At 46.8% G+C, this 22,909-nt stretch overlaps 1 protein-coding gene across 1 annotated transcript in view; it reads left to right on the forward strand.

Moving 5' to 3' along the window:
* Positions 1-22,909, forward strand: part of slit3 (slit homolog 3) — a gene marked incomplete at its 5' end in the record, with an annotated part of 178,396 nt that overhangs the window by 94,662 nt on the left and 60,825 nt on the right. The window contains 1 exon segment of the mRNA XM_080526674.1: positions 11,895-11,966. Coding sequence (XP_080382800.1) covers positions 11,895-11,966 — 72 coding nt within the window.

Below are 22,909 nucleotides of genomic sequence, written 5' to 3' on the forward strand. Positions count from 1 at the left end.
TATTCTGTTTCAAATACCCGCTCTGGGGTTAGTGGGGTATTTTGAGCATCTACTCTTCTCCGTTTCACGCGTGATTCCCTGAATACTGCATCAACATCCATCTCTGAAGCAATCTCAATTGCTGTTATTTTTGCAGAGGTAAATCCGGTCTCTCTGTATTTCTCCATGAACTGAATTAGTCCCTTAATCTGAGACAGGGCTACATCCAGCTGCATATCCTTAGACTGAAGACTCTTACTCACAGTGTTCACGGCGAACAACATATCATACCATATGACCATAGCAAGAATGAATTCAAAGTTTTGCAGCTCATAGTTGACCAGGGACAAGGCCTCACTTTTAACTTTAGGGTCATTACTGCTCTCTGCCACTTCAAGCAAAGCATCCTTAATATTATTTGTTTGGTAGCGGATTGCTTTCACACTCTCTATCCGGCATTCCCACCTCGTCCCAGATAGCGGTTTAACAGTGAGAGATGGAGCATTTGCTTTCAATATTTCCCAACGTTTAATTGAAGCGGCAAATAGTGTGTATATACGTTGTACAACACCAAAGAAAGTCATTGCTTTTGGGCAACATTTTGCCATGTCTCCCAACATCAGATTCAGGCTGTGACAACCGCATGGCATGAAGTAGGCACGGGGATTCAGACGGAGTATGCGAGCCTGCACGCCTTGCTGCTGTCCTTTCATATTCGAACCATTATCGTACCCTTGTCCTCTACAGTCGCTTATATCGAGACCAAGCCGCACCAGTTCAGCGAGAACAGAATCTGTCAGTCCTTTTCCAGTCTGATCACTTGTCTCAATAAAACCAACAAAATGTTCCTCGATGCTCACCTCAAGGGAGTTCATATTCACAAAACGCAGTACAAGCGACATCTGCTCTTGATGGCTCATATCTGGAGTGCAGTCGAGAATAATCGAAAAATACTTCGCAGTCTTCGTGTCATTTAGGATGGAGTTTTTCACGTTTGAAGCCAGGATACCAATGATTTCGTTCTGAATATTATACCCCAGATAATGTTGATGGGTGTCTTTACTTTGTATCCGTCTGAGATGCTCTTGCATGGTTGGGTCAAATTTCGCTATCATTTCTATAAGGCCTAAAAAGTTACCATTGTTTTCCTCGTTGATCTTATTACTGGTTCCTCTAAATGCCAGATTATGTTCTGCCAGATATTGAACGGCTGCGACTGATTGAAATTGATTGATTGAAAACTTTATTAGAAGATTTGCAGAAGTAGGTACATGAAAGTACATATTACATACAAGGTCAACTAACAGGATAAAAACCCAAGAAAGCCACTGGCTTATTTCAATTGGGGTCCTTGACAATACGGGTTAACACGGCCTGCCAATGCGCTTTCTCCCTCTCCATTTCCTTCTGTTGCAGCGCATCTATGCCCGTATTAGTCTCAAGTCTTTTCGTTGCTTCTATCCATTTGCACGCATTTGAAAGATGCTCTGGGGAAGTTTCGTGTGATTTCAACTTGTCACTTAAATGACGCCAATCGTTGCTCCCTTTATCAACTAGTTGTGATGTAGGCCTATCCTTTATGTTGAAAAGCTTACAGCAAAAGCAAAAAGACATGTCCCGTTTTTGAGAGTACACAAGCCACTTTCTTTCTATTTTTGCCCCATTCGATAGTTTTCGGAGAAATAAAGTTTCACTAAAGTTTCTGTTCTCATTATTTTTAGGATAACTAAATCCAGGTTTCAACTTTGGGGGACCTCTTCTAATGATCACATCTGTAACTGTAGAGTCCATATGTACCGGCCAATTACCAGGATCATCATACATGACATCTGACACCATAGGCTCGTCTTGCGTTCCATCACCTGTGGCTGCGTCCATGTCAATTTCACTCTCAGCCCTGCTGCTGCTGCTCTGAGTAGCTCCATCTACCGCCTCCGTATCCTCTACTTCGCCACTCCTGACCATCATCACCTGGGGCTGGTCAGCCCCACTGCTGCCGGTGTAGCTGTTGTCCTCCTCCACCTCCGGGACATCATCTTTGCCTCTCAGGGGGGGCTGTGCCGTGCTACTACTAGCATTGCTAGTACTAGCAGCAACGGTAGCTTCTTCGGTGCTAACGGGAGCCTCACTTGTTTTTAGAAATTTTTCGAACGAACCTCTAAGCGAGGCCCTGAAGCCTTCCTTTCTTTTATTTTTATTTCTTTTTTCAGCACCCGATTCAAATTTTCTTCCTCGGTCTCGTTCCCTCGACATTTTGTACGTCGCACTAAGCAGTCACTATGCACAACACGTGTCAACGCACGCCCAAAATTCACGTTTCACGTAAGGTGTCATAGGTCACATGGTCAAGGTGTCAGGGTGTCATTTTTTTTTCTTCTGTTGCTAAGAATCTCCCTGTCCTCACAGTCTATAGGTATGCTAGATTTTAGATATATGATTGACTATGATTATCACATGTGTGAACATTTAGAAATGTATTAAAGGCAAAAATAATAATAAGGTCGTTTGCCTGGCGCTTTGGAGGGCCTCGCCAGCCAGGATTTTTTTTTTTGCCTGCCTCACGCGAGGCCCTCCAAAGCGCGAGGCCCTGTGCCACCGCCCCAGCTAGCCCCCCCTTAAAGCGGCCCTGAGCGCAAGTATGTGTTTGTTAGGTCCAAATGATCCCAGGGTCCAGTTTCAGGCTTGCTATTATGGTACTGGGTGGTTGCCTTAGCCTCCACTATCTGATCCTCTCTCCCTTTCACATAGAGAGAAGTAGCTTGTAGCATGCAATCTCTCACTGTATGTGCGGAGAGGGGGTTGGGGGGGGTGCCCTTTTGAACCGAGACCATTCGGTTATGCATGACAAGCCCAGTGGAAGTCATGCTGATTATCCTTATGAGAATGCAGTTGTGTGTTGTTTTAAACACACACACGTGCACACACACACACACACGAGCACACACGCATGCACACACACACACACACACGCACACACACACACACACACACACACAGTTAGCTAGCTGTAGTGCCAACCCCCTGCCCCTGTGGCCCGCAGTGCTATTGATAACCTGCAATCTCAGAAAATGAAAATGGTGTTCACAGTTCTTTCTGGAGTGTGGGCTAAAATAACACGTCTGTCTCTTCAGGACAAGAGTCAGGGGTTCATCCTATGTGACAGATCTATGGCAGAGAAGTTGTGGTAGCTGGGTGGGTGGGAGGGGGGATAGTCATTATGATTGTAACTAAGTGGAGAGGCTGTCAGTCAGTGTTAGGGCAACACTGCTATTCATGGGGGGGGGGGGGGGGGCGCCCCTCGACTCCTCCTCCTGCTCAGATCCAGTTCATATTTGGCGCTTTTCCACTACCGTGCCGTACCGAGCCGGGCCGCGTGAGCCCGGTTTGTTTTCCTTTCTCCACTGCCAACCAAGCCGGGCCGTTTTAGCTACCCTTCCTGACTAGGAACTACTAGGAGCTAACGGTACTTTCGGCCCAGGCTGTGTGACGTGCGACGCTGCAGACCGTTGATTGGTCAATGGGAATCGTCATCCCATGTTCATAGATTTCATCGCTAACTGCCATTTTTAAATACCACAACAGATTTCGCTCTCGGAAAATGTCACTTACTGTTTCTGTAATAACTTATTAATAAAGATTTGAAAAATTATGATAACCATCTTATTATCTTAGTTTAATGTCATTTCAATGCATCATAGAACTTTTATTTACAACAAGCATAACAAAGAAATCGCTATTATGGCGATGTGCTGTGCCTATGCTAGACCGTTCCACAGTCCAGCGCGCTTCATCATCCTCCTTCTAAAACTGCCATGCCCCTTTTTCATCCCTTATGTCATTTTATCAATGAACATGGTATTACTGTTATTTCAACATTTAAGCCTCTTTCACACATAGTTCCCTATCATTTCCATGGAATCCCAAGCTGTGCCGTCCAGGCATTTTCGCCGTTCACTCATGAGCCAAATGCCGGTAAATTCGTGTCTTGCTCCCTTTAACACATGTCGGCATTTCCATGGTTGCGCGATCTACTAGAACTACTAGATCTACTAGAACTGAAAGCGGCAAGTAACAGGCACGTAACATCCATATGCTGTATAAATAAGTATATTTGACTACCAGCAAGACAGCGCAGCACTCGTATCCATAACAAACGCGGAGATTGTATGAGCCCCGGCGTCAGTCCAATGGGAGCGTCAAGCACAGCCTTTCCGTAGAAATACATGGCTCCCTGTCTAACGTTATATATCTAACGTTACATGTTTTAAGATTGATCTGTGCATGATAGTGCTGCATTTTGACATAATTCTTATCGCATTTCCCCCTGTATAGCGGCACTTATTAAAGTGAAGTGCTCTTATGACACTTAACTCCTCCTACTGTCCCGGCTCGCTCCAGGTCTGTTGTGTATAACGGAGAAGTGTTTCTGAAAGTACGGTATGGGTAGGATACAAATACGTGCCATACCGAGCCGTACCGGTCTGGTCAATGGAAAAGCAGCAATTGTCACTCTCTATCCAGGACCCCCCTGACCCCTGCCAGATGCCCCCCCCACCCCCTGTGCCCCAATCCCCTATCACCCCTCCACGACATCACTCATCTCTACTGATCAACATGTGTGAGAATAGAACCCTCTGTATCACACACTCACACACACGCACAGACCCACACACACGCACAGACCCACACACACGCACAGACCCACACACACGCATAGACCCGCACGCTCCACCTCCACTCTGAATGCAAGACAGGCCGTCTTCTGGACAGGGGGAGTCATTCTCTCCTGGACAGGGGAGTCATTCTCTTCTGGACAGGGGAGTCATTCTCTCCTGGACAGGGGAGTCATTCTCTTCTGGACAGGGGAGTCATTCTCTTCTGGACAGGGGAGTCATTCTCTCCTGGACAGGGGAGTCATTCTCTCCTGGACAGGGGAGTCATTCTCTTCTGGACAGGGGAGTCATTCTCTTCTGGACAGGGGAGTCATTCTCTCCTGGACAGGGGAGTCATTCTCTTCTGGACAGGGGAGTCATTCTCTCCTGGACAGGGGAGTCATTCTCTTCTGGACAGGGGAGTCATTCTCTCCTGGACAGGGGGAGTCATTCTCTTCTGGACAGGGGAGTCATTCTCTTCTGGACAGGGGGAGTCATTCTCTTCTGGACAGGGGGAGTCATTCTCTTCTGGACAGGGGGTTAGGGTTAATGCTCCACATTGATGAATTGAGCCGGAGTGCTCATTACTCATGAGATGTGGGGATGGAGAGAGGGAGGGAGGGAGGGAGGGAGAGAGAGAGAGAGAGAGGGACGGACAGCCAATCAAAGCAGACCCTGTGTAATATAATCAAAGTAGGCCCTGCATTTAGCCCAATTATTATATTATAATATAATATATATATATATTATAGTATTATAGTATTTCAGCTGGTGATGGCAAATATTTTTCAGCGCTTTAGTTGTAAAACACAGAGAATGGAGGGAAGGGAGGGAGGGGGGGTAAGGGGCAGAGGATACTTAGAGGGGGTCCTCTATCCCACCCCACCCCCTGCCCTCCCCCCTCCCCAACTCCCTCATCCTGCTCAGGACACTTCTAGCCCCACCAAGGTGACTCCTGATTTAATTGCTGAAATGTTCCAACCTTTCATTTTCCCCAAGAAAAACTCTGACAGCTCCCGGTCGGCCCATGCATTGATTTTCTCATATGCTCTCTCTGTCCACCCCCCCCCCCCCCAGGGCTACAGTAGTAGGGACACACTCTCTCCCCCTCTCTCTCCACACACACACACACACTCTCACCCCCTCTCTCTCCGCACACACACACTCTCTCCGTAACCCCACTCCCATTATGAATGAATGAATGAATGAATGAATGGTCTTTATTGTCATTGCTACAGTACAGGTACCAAACAACGACATTTAGGAGGGGTGGCTCCCCTGGTGTTAGGAAAGAAAAAAAAACACTTTTAAAAAAATCACAAGAAGCGAAGGAGCTGGTTTACATAAATAAAGGCTATGTACACTATCCACTGTACTACACTGTACAGATAGACGACTAGGGTTGTCATATTGCACAATAGTGTTATTGCACATTTATTTAAAGTGTCGCAGTTTGCAGGCTTGAAATGTACATGTTTGTACATATTTGTTATCCAAAGCAGCGTGGCGTTATTGGCCTCTGCGGTCCAGTCAGTTCCTCCTCCCCTCCTCCCTATATCACCATGACTCCCCTATATCACCATGACTCCCCTATATCACCATGACTCCCCTATATCACCATGACTCCCCTATATCACCATGACTCCCCTATATCACCATGACTCCCCTATATCACCATGACTTTCTGCTCTTTTAAAAAAAACTAAAATAAAAATGTGCCAAGAATCTGGCGACGGCTGTTATTGCATATATGTCACATGTCTGAATAGGTCAGAGCAGACGGGGATGAGTGTATCTGGGGTTTCTGGGCGTCCTGCCGCCTTATTCCTGCTCTCTCTCTCTCTCTCTCTCTCTCTCTCTCTCTCTCTCTCTCTCTCTCTCTCTCTCTCTCTCTCTCTCTCTCTCTCTTTCTCTACATTCTCTCTCTCTCTCTCCCTCTCTTTTTCTCACTCTCTCTCTCTCAGCTGGTTTCTGTTAAGTGTCAGCTCCACTCACACACACACACACACACACACACACACATCCACACACACACACACACACACACACACACACACACACACACACACTGCTGACTACTGTATCTGTCAGTCCTAGATAGAATCTGTCCATCTGAAAATGGGGTCCGCTGGCCGGCCGGACGGGACAGAATGTCTGAATACTACTGTGTTACTGTGTAGGTTTCTGTCTCCAGCTGTCTGCTAGAGCACAACCAACCCTTCAACTCACATTCACTTTATGTTGCTTTTGTTTTAAGGATTAGGCTCCCACTAAGCCCACTACCTAAGCCCCACTAACATGGAAACATGTTTTGGAGGGGTTTATTTCTGATCACCTTGTTTTGTTTTTAAAGTACACATGAAATCAGATCAGTCCATGTATTTAACCGTGTAGCAGCATACTGTCTCATACTGTCTCATGTTTGACTCATACTGTCTCATGTTTGACTCATACTGTCTCATGTTTGACTCCATTCTGTGCAGTACTATGCTATACATTATCCAGTACTATACATTCTATACTATAGAGTATATATATATATGACAGCAGCTGGTGAAAGCAGGAACAAGTCGGCAACTGACCAAATGTTCTGACTTTTATTCCCAAAAAAAAAAAAAAACATTGTTGAAAATCAATGACACACTCGCTAGTCAACTAACACAGGTTGTTTTGTGAGCCTGCTAACAATTTAACGTAGTGGTATAGTTAACTAGGTAGTAGTGGGGATTACTCACAAAATCCATTGCATTGCAATATTTTGGCTTGAGTAGCATGTGTGTCATTGATTTTCAACAATGTTGACATTTATTTAAACATTTCTGAATAAAAGCCAGAACATTTCGATTGGTTGCCGAATTGTTCCCACTTTCACCAGCTGCTGTCACATAATGATGCACAGCATCCAGAAGCTACTGCAGGGTACGGTGGCCTGCAGACCAAGCCTCTGCTGGGTTGACAGTGAGTTATGGTCCATATAGGGTGCTGCCACGATGTCATCTCTCTGGTCTAAGTACTGAGGCTCACACATGCTCTGTCAACACAACGCCAAGGGTGATTGAGAGTCAACAGCTCTGCAGCTTGTTGGTAAAACAATGCTAGGGCATAACTCACCCACCCCCGGTCTCTCTTAGACCTGCCTCTTCCTTGTTGTCATCTCTCCCCCCCCCTTCCCCCTCTGTCCTGAATTTCCCCCTTTTCTTCCCCAATCTTCCCCAAACTCCCATCCACCCCTACCTTCTCCCCTGCCCCCCCCCCCCCCCTCCTCTCCTCTGTCTTCCGCTGGTAAAAATGCTGCTACCTAGAATGCTGTGCCAGCGCCGAGCGTTTGTTTGAGTTATGGTGCAACGTGAGGCGAGAAGGTGCGGCCGCAGAGCGTGCTTTACGACCGCCTTAGAACCAACGACGTGTCGACGCAGATGCCGGCGCTCAGCATTTTATGCCGCCCACTAATCCCGGCTCACCGATCTGGAGCGCAGATTAGCCGGCTGCGGCGTCGACAAGCACCACATGGCCCAATCAGACAGACGGACAGACAGAGACAGACAGACTGACAGCCAGATAGACATAAAGACAGACAGACAGACATTCAGACAGACAGACAGAGAGAGAGAGTGAGGGAGAGAGAGAGAAAGACAGACTGACAGAAAGACAGATAGAGAGTGAAACAGAGAGGGAAAGACAGACAGATAGAAAATCAGATAGAGAGACAGACACTCTCTATGAACACATAGAGAGTGAGAGAGAGAGAGAGAGAGAGAGAGAGAGAGACAAAGATACAGAGAAAGAGACATCAGGTCACTGGGTCCATATCCATGGTTAGAGAGGAACACGGAGCCTGTCCTCTACGCTCCTAATCAGGACATTTCCTCTCTGTTATTTATCTCCATCTCCCTCCTCCTCCTGAAGCCCAGTGGCAGTGCTTGCCTGGAAGGCACTCAAATCCCAAGCACCCGCTCACACACACACACCCACACACCCGCACACACGCACGCACACACACCCCAGGACTAATCCGTTCATTCACTTGTTGTCTTAGCTGATGAACGTCCATCACATTGCTTCTCCAAATTAATTAGTTTTAGCATCCTTCTCTCTCTGACAGATTTATAGAGGGTGGACTGCGATAGGCCCAGGGTGCTCTCTCTCTCTCGCTCTCTCTCTCTCGCTCCCTCTCTCTCTCTCTATTCTCTTTCTCTCACCCTCTCTCTCTCTCTCCCTCTCTCACCCCATATTTCATCCTCCTTTCATATTTCTCCAGATTGGTGGCTGGCAACACCGGAGCATCAAACTGCCAATAGTGCTTACGGCTGGATGATTAAGGGACCAAAGTAATTAAATTGGAGGAAATTAAATTTGGGACCTCCGTCCCACTACCAACATCCATTACATATGTGAATGTATGCATGTGAACGCACGCACACACACACATACACACACACATACACACACACAGAGACACACACACACACACACACACACACACACACACATACATGCAATGGGTGCACCATGCACACACACACACACACACACACACACACAAACAAAGCACTCTGGGCTACAGTGGGAATCCTATAATTGAGAGCATTAATGGAAGTCCTGCAATTCATCGAAGGGAGCAGAGTGTACAAATCTGTCAGACAACGAACTAATCTCTCAAATAGGATGATGGCCCTGAGACGGCAGGCCGCCTGATCCAGGAGCAGCTTTGAATGATATGATTCCAACAACGGCAACCACAGATAAGAGGGTCAGAAGTTAGATAAAGCTTTGATCATGTTATCCTCCTCATGGTCGTTTGTCAGGAGTCACATGATGCCGTTTGACCAGTTAACCCATAACTTCAGAGGAGAACGACAGATCACATCCAATTACATTAAACATTCAATCATTCCCCTATATTTCAAAATCCTCAAACATCTCCAGCTGCGTCTCTCTCTCTCTTCAGTTTTCAAAGCAAAGCGTTCTGAGCAATCCCATCGGACGCTTCAACATACAGTCTGGTAAAACCCTGCCTTTGCAATTCAACATGTTACAGTAACAGAACCCTCAGTACCCTCTCACAGAAACAGAACCTCAGTACCCTCTCACAGTAACAGAACCCTCAGTACCCTCTCACAGAAACAGAACCTCAGTACCCTCTCACAGTAACAGAACCCTCAGTACCCTCTCACAGTAACAGAACCCTCAGTACCCTCTCACAGTAACAGAACCTCAGTACCCTCTCACAGTAACAGAACCTCAGTACCCTCTCACAGTAACAGAACCCTCAGTACCCTCTCACAGTAACAGAACCCTCAGTACCCTCTCACAGAAACAGAACCTCAGTACCCTCTCACAGTAACAGAACCCTCAGTACCCTCTCACAGTAACAGAACCCTCAGTACCCTCTCACAGTAACAGAACCTCAGTACCCTCTCACAGTAACAGAACCTCAGTACCCTCTCACAGTAACAGAACCCTCAGTACCCTCTCACAGTAACAGAACCCTCAGTACCCTCTCACAGAAACAGAACCTCAGTACCCTCTCACAGAAACAGAACCTCAGTACCCTCTCACAGTAACAGAACCCTCAGTACCCTCTCACAGTAACAGAACCTCAGTACCCTCTCACAGTAACAGAACCTCAGTACCCTCTCACAGTAACAGAACCTCAGTACCCTCTCACAGTAACAGAACCTCAGTACCCTCTCACAGTAACAGAACCCTCAGTACCCTCTCACAGTAACAGAACCCTCAGTACCCTCTCACAGTAACAGAACCTCAGTACCCTCTCACAGAAACAGAACCTCAGTACCCTCTCACAGAAACAGAACCTCAGTACCCTCTCACAGTAACAGAACCTCAGTACCCTCTCACAGTAACTGAACCCTGTTTCATTTCCCCTCTCCGGTTGACACTGATCTTGACACTGATCGTCAACCGCGATAGCATCTCCTCTACTGATAGCATCTCCTCTACTGATAGCATCTCCTCTACTGATAGCATCTCCTCTACTGAGCAGATAAGTGCTCAAGTCAGGGATCAGGTGCTTTACTAGACACACGCACGAGAAGGAGGAGAAGAAGAAGAAGAAGAAGTCAAAGTCAAAAAAAGCGGCTAGGGACGGGAGAGATAACCTAACAGGATGAAATGGGTCGTGGAAGAGGTGATGCTTTTTTCTTTTTTTTCTTTTCTTTTTCATAGGTAGCCAGAGGACAGAGGTAGAAGACACATAGACGCCGTCTCAAACTGAGTTAAATGTCACAAATGCTCCTGAGTTGAATAAAGGACCTCGGAGACCCCATTGTAAAATGTCTGCCCTTTGTAGTACTTTGTCTCCCTATCCATCTCTCTCTATAAGGGTGTGTGTGTTATTGGTGGGGGGGGTGGGGGGGGGTTGGGGGTGGTATAGAGGAGAGAAGGAGGGGTTGTTCGGAAGGGCGGGGAGGGATGGGAGGCGTGGGCGGGAGGGGGGGTGGGGGGGGCTGCATACTTAGGCCCTGCAAATTAAAGTAAAAGGAAAAAAGAAAGAAGAGGAAGGAGCGCTCTGAGCGTCTGGGAGTCCAGCACGGTGACCTGGGCTGATTTACGAACCCCCCTCTCCTTTAATGAAATTGTTTCAGTGACAGAGCCGGTAAAAGCTTGTAATGGATTGGGTGCTCTAATGTAATGAAATTACTCCCTTTCGGACTTCAAAAAAAAGAAAGAAAGAAAGAAAGGCAGAAAGAGAGAGGGTGGGGAGGGGAGGGGAAGATGGGGGGGGGGGGGGGGTAAAATGCAATTAATATTTACAGAGCGCTGACAGACGGGGTGGGCTGTACACTATAGGCAGCCTCCTGTTCACTCTCCTCCTGTCTCTCTCTCCCTCTCTCTCTCTCTCTCTCTCCCCCCCCCCCCCTCTCTCTCTCTCTCCTCCACTCACGGGGCAGCGTAGAGAGAGAGAGAGAGAGAGAGGTGATAGGCTGTTACCAGACAGGCCACTTTAGCCAGCTGGTCCTTTCCCTTCCCTTCCTCTTCCCTTGGCCGCTGTGAGCAGAGGTGAGAGCTTCTGGCTAGGAGAGTGTGTGTGGGTTTGTGTGTGTGGGTTTGTGTGTGCTGGTGTCTATCTCCAGCTCCCCCCACCCTGCCCGCGGTACCTCTACCACCACTATCACCACCACCACCACCAGCAGCAGCAGCAGCACTGCTCCTCCTCCTCCTGCAGCCCCCCCCACCCCCTCTGCAGCCCCATGCGCCTTCAGCCCCACAGCCCTGCCTCTGACTCCTGTCTCTTCTTCGCAGGCAGCTGGACAGCAACCACATCAGCTGCATCGAAGATGGAGCCTTCCGAGCCCTCCGCGATCTGGAGATACTGTGAGTAACCCCCTCCTCCTCCTCCTCCTTCTCCTCCTCCTCTCCTCTCCTTCTCTCCTCCTCTCCGTCCCCTCCTCCGCTGCAGGGACCTGTTCTGCTCTTCGTTCTTTCGTTCTTGTTTTTTCTTTCTTTCTCTCTTTCCTTCTTTGTTTGTTTGTTTGTTTCTTCCTGTCTTTCTTTGCTCTCCCCTTCTCTTTTCTGTCCTCTCTCTTTTCTCTCTTCCCTTTCTTCTCTTTCTCTCCCTCTCTTTCTGGTCTTTTACTTGATGTGTGTGTGTGTGTGTTTTCTCTTGAATGTCCTCGAAGGGCAGAGCGTGTTGCATGCGAAGGCGCTGCAGTCTACCTGTGCATTCAACGGCAATGATAGCATCATCCCTGTCCACACGCACACACACACACACACACACACACACACACACTCACATTATACACATATACATATACACACTCTCTGAGGTGTTAGCCTGTCGCCGGTGTGTGTGTGTGTGTGTGTGTGTGTGTGTGTGTGTGTTTGTGTGAGTGTGAGTGTGTGTTCGTATGTGCCTTGTGTTTCTCCATAACTCGTGTGTGTGTGTGTGTGTGTGTGTGTGTGTGTGTGTGTGTGTGTGTGTGTGTGTTTATGTGTGTGTGTGTGTGTGTCTTTGTGTTTGTGTGTGACCGCGTTTTTCTACATGCTCATTTGTCACCCAGGTGCTGCGTGGTGACATTAAGCTGTTAGGAAGATGTTGTAGAAGCTGTTATAGAAGATGTTATAGAAGATGTTGTAGAAGATGTTGTAGAAGATGTTATAGAAGATGTTATAGAAGATGTTATAGAAGATGTTATAGATGTTGTAGAAGCTGTGGTGTTTGCCATTCACTTTTCCCCAGCAGCCTCTGCTATGTTGCCGGTTGAGAGTGTTTTCTGTGGGTCAGCTACTGTGCCACAATACACTGTGTTCCACAACACACTGTGTTCCGAGCACAACTCAGCACTTTTACAATCGTATACCCTATCTGAGGCTGGTGAAATGTATTAGAATATATATATATATATATATATAGGGTAGTTAAATGTATTGAAGATACATTTCTGAGCTGGAGGCTGCTGTCACAGTACAGACAGACTGTGTGTCTGTGTGTGTGTGTGTGTGGGGGGGGTGATCTAATCTGTCTGGGCTGAGGCTGAGGCTGAGGCTGAGTAAGGGATAGGCAGTATGCAGTATACCTCAGTGATGCTGTAGCCAGTGTGACCTATCCAGTATGCCTCTGAGGCTGAGTCAGTGATACGGTTGGCAGTGGGAGGTCTATGGCTCAGAGGCTTGGAGGTCCTGATGCAGAGGGTGACCACCACTAGGGCTTTGTAAACCTGTAGAGACAACCCTGTTTAAACCTGTAGAGACAACCCTGTTTAAACCTGTAGAGACAACCCTGTTTAAACCTGTAGAGACAACCCTGTTTAAACCTGTAGAGACAACCCTGTTTAAACCTGTAGAGACAACCCTGTTTAGCACAGCCTAGCACAGCACAGGACAGCCCAGCATAAAGCAGAATAGAGGCTAGCATAGAAGACCATAGTATAGCCTAGCATTGCAGAAGGCAGGGCAGGATGGAAGAGAATAGCTGGGGGAGAATGTCCAACGACATTACCCCCATCCATCAAGTCATCGACAGGGTGCTAAATGCCACTGCCCCGCCCCCCCCCACCCCAAAATTGGTGTCATTTAGGGCTGAAAAGAGATAGAGGGGTCAGTCTTGTCCACTGCCATTGCAGACGACTCTCTGAAAGTATAACATGTTTCCTTTGTCAATGTGAGCTTTAAAGACTGGGCAGTGAATTTTACATGAACAGCAGCGATTCTGCCACTGGACTGGCTCCTCTAGCATCCCCCCCACCCCCAACCTCCACCCCCCCTCCCCAACCCCGACCCACCCCCCACCCCTTGCTCGGCTCATGGAGCATGCGGTTTCATGACCGCAGCAGAAAATGGCATGATGGAGATGGCGTTGGAGCCGGGGTGACCACACCAGCATAAAAGTCGCGCAGTGTGTGTGGATTCAATTTTCATTAATGAAACTGAATCTCTTCCTCACACAGCACCACTACTCTGTGGCCAACAGTGGGGAAGTAAATACATGTTGTTTAAAGATGATCATTTGCCCACATGTCCATGCGACTGGAACAGAAGTATGATAATTAGATCAGACATGATGCAGTGGTTTTCAGATAACGCAGCCCATTTTAATTAGCCAATGTTCTTGGTCGTGGTGGGGTTCGGCTTTTCTTCAGCAATTGTATCACTTTTGGAAAGAAAAAAAGTGTTAAATGCTATTGTAGGATCTAACCCATGAGATGAGATGAAATGTTTTATTTAAGTCACATTGAGATTCTCATCACTTTTAAAAGGGAGCCGTGGCCAAGAGGCAGCATTCATACACTTATACAGACACAAGAGACACAGCAGACAACATGCAGTCTATCAATGGACACATGTGTTTTGTAAAAACAATGCAAAGCGCATAAAATGAAATCTAAAAACTGTAAGTGAATTTCCAAATGCAGTCATCTACTGTAGGCCTACAGTATATAGTGTGTAGGATTTGAAAGAGGAGCCCATATAATGTATGCTGGTTATAGTATTGTATTTGTGTTTGTTCTGTCCTGAATGAAGCCAATTGATAATCTCCACTCTCTTTCATGTGGTCAGATCAGAGGGCATCACTGCACTGAAACTGGGCCTTTGTGGGGGACAATGTATTTATTGTCTATTTGATACCGCTGGAGCCCTCAACTAAGAGGCAAAGGCAAACTTAATATACTATTGATGTTACAAATGTCTCAATGGCCATTCTTGTTTGTTCCTGTTGTCAGAACACTGGGGGGGTTTGCAATTCAATGTAGGCACATTTATGATGCATCAGGGAAATGATATGTAATGTTTAGATGATGTGAGATGAAACCAAATGGCATTCTCCTTGAAGAATTTGTAAATCGGGCTCGCCTAATAAACTGTCATTGCATATATTTATTTAAGAAGGTGTTTGATCTGTGATTTAGATTGATACGATAATAACGATAACTGGATCAGGCATCTTTTAATTAAAAGCAAATCGAGGTGGACAGCTGATGTTTCTCATCACAGTGTTCATTAAACGTCTATCAAAATGGCATTTCAAGGATAAACTATTTTACAAGGCATTTCTATTGTGTGAGCCGAGAAATCCCTGTGATCATTGAACACAACAAACACAGGGACCAGTCTCCATACAATCACACGTCACCTTGGGAGTATGTTGAGCATTCCCCAAGTTGCTAATGAATAAGAGCTGATTTAGAGGCGAGCGCTAACGCTAAATGCGCTGACATAATGAGTGCAGTGGCGTGACTCCAAATGACTGAATACAGTTTAAGGGCCTGCCAAGCAACACAAAATAAATTATTGGCTCTTTCTGGTGATGAATTGTAATTTCGATTTAACATAACTGTGCTAATGACTGAACTAATGACTTCAAAGCTATCTTGGACATTTTCTCATATTGGGCATGGCCTTGCATCTTAATGAGCTGGAGAAAGTGCTGTAGCCAGCACACTGGGGTTGGGCAAAAAAAATACAAAATACATCTGCAATAGAGTGGAGAGTGCCTCTGGCTAATATGCCACTGATTCTTTGATAATTATTCATACAAGCGTTTCAGCTCTTAGGACATTTGAATAAAACATACATATTTTTTATATAGATATAAAGATATCCTTGAAAATGCTTTTCCCAATCTGAGTCTCTCACAATGCAAAATGTATTATACTTAAAAATTCCCTGTGGTCATTTGGTTTGATTTTGGAGGATCAAGGTTTTAGCATTGTATCAGGAAGAACATTGGTCATGCTAATGTCGCCCTCAATTAGCCTGTGGTATTGCCATGTAGTACCTTAAAAATATGGATTACTCATGAAACTAATGAAAACTGGAAAATGCAGTTCATTTCATGATAAGTTACCACTTTATCATGAAATAATCTATTAATCTTTTCATTAAATAATTTCATGAAATGGTTTGATTAGTGGAATAATTACTGAAATAGCTCATGAAGGTAACACAACTGCCCTCTGTATGTGGTCCTTTTTGTATACCTCAATAGGTGCATCTTAGACCTGAACCTCTAAGATGCTGTGATAAGGTATTCTTTTCATTGATTTGTTTAAAGGAGATTTATTGAGTGTGTTAAGCAAGTGAATACAAAAGTGCCTTCTCCCTAGAAAGACTTTCAAGAAACCAACTTGGTAAAAACCACTACATTATCGATCTCCACACTGTTTTCACAAATGTAATGTTAAAACTGCAATACTAAAGATTATAGGGTTATAGGTATTAGTCTATATTTTGGAAATTGAATTCATCGTTTTCCAGATCTGTTCAGAAGAGCTGTCATGAGGAGAAGTTGAGATGTCGTTCTCCAGGTTCCTCTCAGAAACCCCCTGTGTTCTCACAAGAGTGGTGCATCCCCCCCCCTCACACTCACAACACCACCATCTCCGTCTACGAGAGCTGCACTCTCTGGAGCGGTGGGACCGCTGCATATTTTATGACAGTTTTTGTACAAAATAGAAAATTCTGTCTCTGAATGAACAGCAAGGATTTTTTTTTCCTGTGCCGCTGCAGCCTGTCATTTTATATAAGGAGGGAAAGTGCCAAGACATTTCCATGCTGTGGTACCTCAAGGTGACTTTCACTACATCACACATTGATAAGAGGGACCAAGTCTACACCCCCCCCCACACACACACACACTCCCTGCCAAGCACTGTCATTTGTCAATGTGTGCAGTCGGCATTTTCCTGACAGGTTGGCAGAGAGCTCCGGGATCCAACTAGAATAAGTTCCCCCATAACCAATTGAGTTGGAGAGCCCACCACCGCTGATGCTAACGCTCTCTGATTCCCCTGAGCTTCGTTGATTTTACATTGCTCAATGACTGTTATTTCTATCAAAGGCATTCCTTTCATTTGAGGTTCTAGATGCACACTTTAGCATGAGGAGAGTTTAATGATGTTACTGGTTGGTGCAGGCTAAGCGCCTCACTCACGCCAAGATCAGTATGCCAAACTGCACCACAGAGGAAGAGCCCCCTGCTGCCAGTAGAGTTCAGTTGGTGTCGTGTATTTGAACTGTTAAAACTGCATTGTTGGTCCTGATTGTAATTCGAATTTCTAGGAATGGTCTAAATGCTGGTGAGAGTGTTAGTGGGTGAGGCTGAGTACTGTCACGATATACGCAATGCGGTTGCGGTGATCGCAGGGAGCGATCGCATTTCTGTGGCTGCATTTGGGGTTTCCTGGGCAGTCTAGGGCGAGACGCGTGGGTGTTTGATCGAAACCTAAATGCATTGGTCTTGAAACGTGTTTTTTTGATACGTTGTCGTGGATTGGGTCAAAAATATAATGTTTTTGCTATTCGGTGCTTTTGGTTTGGCTGCCCTTTACTACCACATAGTTAAAGTCAGCCCAATCTGGCAACCCGTCCATGGGAATTGAATTGATGGGACCTGAAAAAGGTTTCCTTGCCCTCCTGTCTGTATCCTCTCTGACCCCATGAGCCTATGTCATAAAAACCTAGGATGTTTCCTCTTGATGGATGCTTCTCTGTGGCAGGGAGATGGGGCCCATGTCGTAGATCTTACATCATAGATCACAACTGTGGAGTGAGTAGACAAGGGAGAGACAAGGGCTGAGGATTCAGCATGGATCAGATATTCCATGCATTTTTAATTTCCGAACAGCACTGTGCCTCCCACAGGACAAATCAGTCTTTACCTCAGCCCAGCCTGATTGAAAGGTTGCCTTCGGCCAACCAGAGGACTCATGTCTCAGACAATAGGTAGGGAGAAAGAGAGACAGAGAGAGTTAAAGAAAGAGGGTGAGAGAGTGACAGAGAGAGAGAGAGAGAGAAAGAAAAAGGCTTAAAAGGGGTAAGAGGACGATGGATTAGCGAGCGAGATGGATGGGAGGTTGGGGAGCGGGGTGATTGTCATTAGCTCGCAAACAGCACTTTGGATCACAGGAAATTGCCTCTGCATCAGACGTGGCCCCTTTGCGATATCTCTGGGAGGTCTGCGCCAAAAGCCCGCAGTGGAGGGAGGAGAGACGGGCAGAGGAGCGGCCGCGAGTCCCAGCCATGCGACCCACGCACTATTAATCATTCACTACTGGGTGGCAGGACAAAAAAGAAAAAAAAGGAAGGGAACAGCTTAGATCCAATCTGTCCTCATTTAAGCTGTAATGGCCTCATCAATGGGCTGATAGTGGTGTCCCTGGCCTAGCCAGCTCTACCTGAGCCTCTCAGCTGTCTGCTGCCACGGCCTGCTCCGGTGCTCCTTCATCGGCCCAAATCGGAGTCCTCTATTTTCTTTTTCATCACCGGCTCCTCTCCTCTCTTCTTCTCCTCCACTCTCCTCCCTCCCACGGATGAGTTGCAGATTTCATTTCTATAAAACCATAAAGCATCTCTTTTTTGGGATTTGTAGGTCCAAATGCCAAGAGCTTGTGTTTTTTTCTTCTCTTCTCCCGTCTCTCTTTGGTAATATGCCCGCACTTAGACACAAACCACATGGACAGGATTTTGCGCTGCAGATCATGTTATATCTCTGTTTATCCTCGGCCGGGTTTATTTGAATTAGCGGAATAACATCTGATTGCGGCTTTGTGCTTTAGCTGAACCCTTCCATGGCGGAGCGAAAACACAGGCACACATTTCCATCTCTTTCGGATTGGGATTCCGTCACGCCTGCAACAAGTGGTGGAGGAATTACGATGGCCTCCTAATGAAATTAGCCTGGGCGTCCATCTGGAGGTACTTTGTTCATTTGTTTTTCCTGAACTTCAGGCTCTTCTGTAGACTCCACGGCAGTCTTGACACTTTGCCCTCCGACTACGCCATCACGAGGCTATTGTGTTGTGTGTTGCCCGCCGTCCGTGTTGGTGAATTTTCCCAGAGCTCCATGTCAACGTTTTTGTGTTGGCATCTCAACCAATCATGGGGGCTCGGAGGGAAAGGCACAGACACTATGTGGATAGCCTGGTTCAAACACTTGAGGCTTTATTAAACTAGCCCCCTCTGTACATACACACACACATGCATGCATGCATGCACACACACACATACACACACTCACACAGACACACACACATACATACACATACATTCTCTCTCGCTCTCTCTCTCTCTCCCACAAACACATACACACAAACGCACTCTCTCACACACACAATCACAAATCTTTTGGGACGGATTAGTGAGACGATGAAGAGGAAGGGAGAGAAGGGAATTCACACTGTCTGCTCCTGAGAACAACACTTACATCAGCCTCACTAAAGCCCCCCCCCCCCCCCTCCCCCAACCCATTGTATGAGTGAAGTGGCGAGGAGCTCGGCCCGTGGGAACCTTCACCTCTCCTCCCTTGAGATATTACAATGCACTTCTCTAGACCTCTGCCCGCAGAAAAGTCAAGTGTATGGAAATCTCCTGACCCACTACCTGAAATACGCTTATAGATGCACACACACACACGTACACACACACACACACACAATGATGACAGTGAGGTCGTCCTGTCGCATTGCGCGTCTCTCCGCCGGGCCCCTGATTTACTGATTTCAAGCTTCCGTGAGTCTCTGTGACTGAGTCAGCTCCACTGAGCACTCCTGTCCAACTCTCTCCTCCCTCCCTCCATCCCTCCCTCCATCCCTCCCTCCCCAGGCTCGCCTCTTTTAAAAGTGAAGTATCCAGGGGCCCTCTCCAAGAAGGCCTAATGAGGGTCTGGAGGAGAGGCGGAGAGCACTTGAGACTCCAAAGTAGGCCTTTCTGCAACTGTGGGAAAGCTGTCTTAGCATAGTGGAGCAAAGACACTCCCCTGCCCCTGTCACTCCAAGTCACAGAGTCTACCTCAGTTTTTTTTACGATAATTGATGTGAGGGATTAACAGCAGAATAATCCTATCGACCGCGGGTGTCGATAGCGCCGTAAATAAAATCATAAAGTAACATTGTTCCACTTCATGGCTTGTTCAGGATCAAGTATTATTGATCTGCTTCTATGTAAGCATGGGTGACATAATAGAGACATATAGATGCTATTGTGTTCTGCGGCATTGCGCTCTCTAGTCACACTCCAGGACATTCCCTTCTTTCATGAAGAACGAGAGTCTTTCTCTCTACCTAATAAAAGAAGAGAGAACCGTTGATGAAGGAATGATGTCACAAAATGACATTCATCCAACGGAATCTTTCTGGGCAATTCCAACCTTGGGAGAGTGCTGCCTGTTGGGTAACCTAGTCTGAGACCTGAGGATAAGCATTAAGCTTACTCCCCAAGCAAATGCTTACACTTAAGCATCAGCGGGCTAACACAGTGTCTTGTGGCATGCCGACAACCCAGGGTTTTGAACCCAATCGGTCGCATGGTTCCTATGGAGAGAACATGGCTGTTAGTGTGTTGTTAGCGTGTAGCGGTGGGTATTAAGGGCCAGCTGTCTACGGCATTGCAGGCACCTGCGCATAGGCTCATGTGATAGCATCTCCCCTCGTGGGTCTCTTCTTAAAGACTCCACTCCATCACTGTCTACATGATAGAGGCCTCAGCACTGCAGCATGGAACAGCACGGCACACACACACACACACACACACACACACACACACAAAACCTTCTCCATGACAGCGATACAGTTAACCAGGCAGATGGTGTAATTTCAGTAAGGTTTAGAAGTCTGCAGGATTCATCTTCACCAAAAGCTTCATCGCTGTTTTGGAATATTCTCCTATTATATCTGGCAGACAAAGACCTTGAAACAGCCAGTGAAACGAACAGCACTAGAAGGAGTACTGGAGAGGTTCTGTCATGTCTGATGATGGACATCCAGGGAAATTGAAGGGGTGCCCGTTGAGCCGACTCCAAAGTGAACAGTATCACACACATCATCCCCTGCCCCAATAGTGTTACAAGACCACTTTGTTGAAATATGGATGTTGGCATCTCGATAGCACTTACTCTTCTGTGAGTTCACTTTCCTCATCACTAAAGGCGTGTGTGGAACCATCCCACAGTTCATTTCCTGCCTCTCTGTGTCCCACAGAGGATGACACATAATATTTTTGCTCTTCACCCTGTTAACTTCATTCCCACCCCAAACCCCCCCCCTATCAGTCCTGTGGTATACATCTCTCAGTGGGGAGGGGGGGAGAGAGAGAGAGAGAGGGAGGAAGAGAGAGAGTAAGGGAGAGATAGAGAGAGAGCGAGGGAGAGGGAGAGAGAGAGAGAGAGAGAGAGAGAGAGAGGGGAAAGAGAGAGGGGCGGGGGAGATAAGTGAGTGTCCTTCCTGGACAGAACAGAACAGAACAGAGGCCATTTCCCCCTGCAGATGGTCAAGCTATGACAGGGTTTTACCAGGGCGTTGCTCCTGCTCTGCTGGTACCAGCTGCAGCCAGAGCCTCTCTCTCTCTCTCTCTCTCTCTCTCTCTCTCTCTCTCTCTCTCTCTCTCTCTCTCTCTCTCTCTCTCTCTCTCTCTCTCTCTCTCTCTCTCTCTCTCTCTCCCTCCCTCCCTCCTATGGCAGAGAGTCAGCAGCAGTAAGCCATTGGAATCCTCAGAGCCACAGTGGCCTTGACAGGAGGGAGATACAGTTACTTTCCTCACTAGAAGTGCCGATTCGGTCAACAATTGACAAGGGTGATTCCGCCCCGTATATAATTAAATTGCAGAATAACAATAATTTTCCGTGCAATTTGGTTGTTGTTTTTCCTTCTCCCCCTCGTTCTTAATAAAGTGTTCCCCAGACTGATTTGGTCCAAGATAAATATTAAAACATCATTTAAAATTCCACAAGTATGTTTTTTTAAACATTTTTTTTATATCTTCTATCCAGCAAAGTTTGCAAGCATGGCAGTTGCCTGGATGGGGTTTTTCCACTAACTGAGTTGTAAGTCTGATTACAGATGTACAATATTGAATGGTTCTCCGTTGTGGTCGTATCTGTCTTCCTCCTCTCTCCTTTATGGCCTTGTCCTGATTGAATTAGCCACTGGGAATGGGAGAGCGTAATGCATGAAAGGGCCAATACCGTATCAACATGGCGTCACATGACTGGCCGCAGACACGCTCCCACCGCTTTCCTTATGAACACTTATGAACTGTAAAACCCAATGGGGTCTGTCGGGGGAATCACAGCCATGTGTGTGTGTGTGTGTGTGTGTGTGTGTGGTGTGTATGTAGTGTGTGTATCTGTGTGTCCTCCTAAACCATTAATTTGCCATATAATACTGTAAAGCCAGCCTCTGTCCATCCCTAACAGAACTCAGCCCTTTCTAACTCACCGAAACAGGAACCATTAAAATCCTGAAGTAAGAAATAACAGATGCACATTTGCCTTCCCGGTAGAGATAGATGTCCGGGTGGGGGGGGGGGTGGGGGTGGGGGGGCGGTTATGTAGCGGTGGAGAGGGGGTGGGATTACAAGATTAAGTCAAGCTAAGTAGCAGTAATCATGACTGTTGCTGGTTGGGAAGGAAGGGGAGAGAGAGAGAGGCTGTCGTTCCCAATTACTGCTCCAGTGCACCTGATGATATCGTCGTGTTAAAGTCAATTACACGCTGCTGTGGAGGGGGACACTCCACGGGCTGGCTCTCTCTACGGCCAATAACACAGGTGCCCAGTGGCCAGTGTACCGTGGATAGTTAGGGGTCGTTGTGGACTCAATAAGCGACTCTACCGTCCTGTGTTGTTTACAGAGCAGTACTCCGCTCTGCACGCCACCGCTGCAGTACTGTAGTGTGACACTTCTGACCACTTCTTTGACCACCGCCTCAAGCCTGGGTCTAATAATAGCATTTCATCGTTGTTTTCATACTTTGAGTGTACTTAGTTTAGCTCACGTGGTGAACTAGAAGAATTATAATAGTCCAAAAGCACATAACTGTGGCC

Source organism: Nansenia antarctica (genome assembly GCF_963989245.1).
Source record: "Nansenia antarctica genome assembly, chromosome: 3".
Lineage (NCBI taxonomy): Eukaryota > Metazoa > Chordata > Actinopteri > Argentiniformes > Microstomatidae > Nansenia > Nansenia antarctica.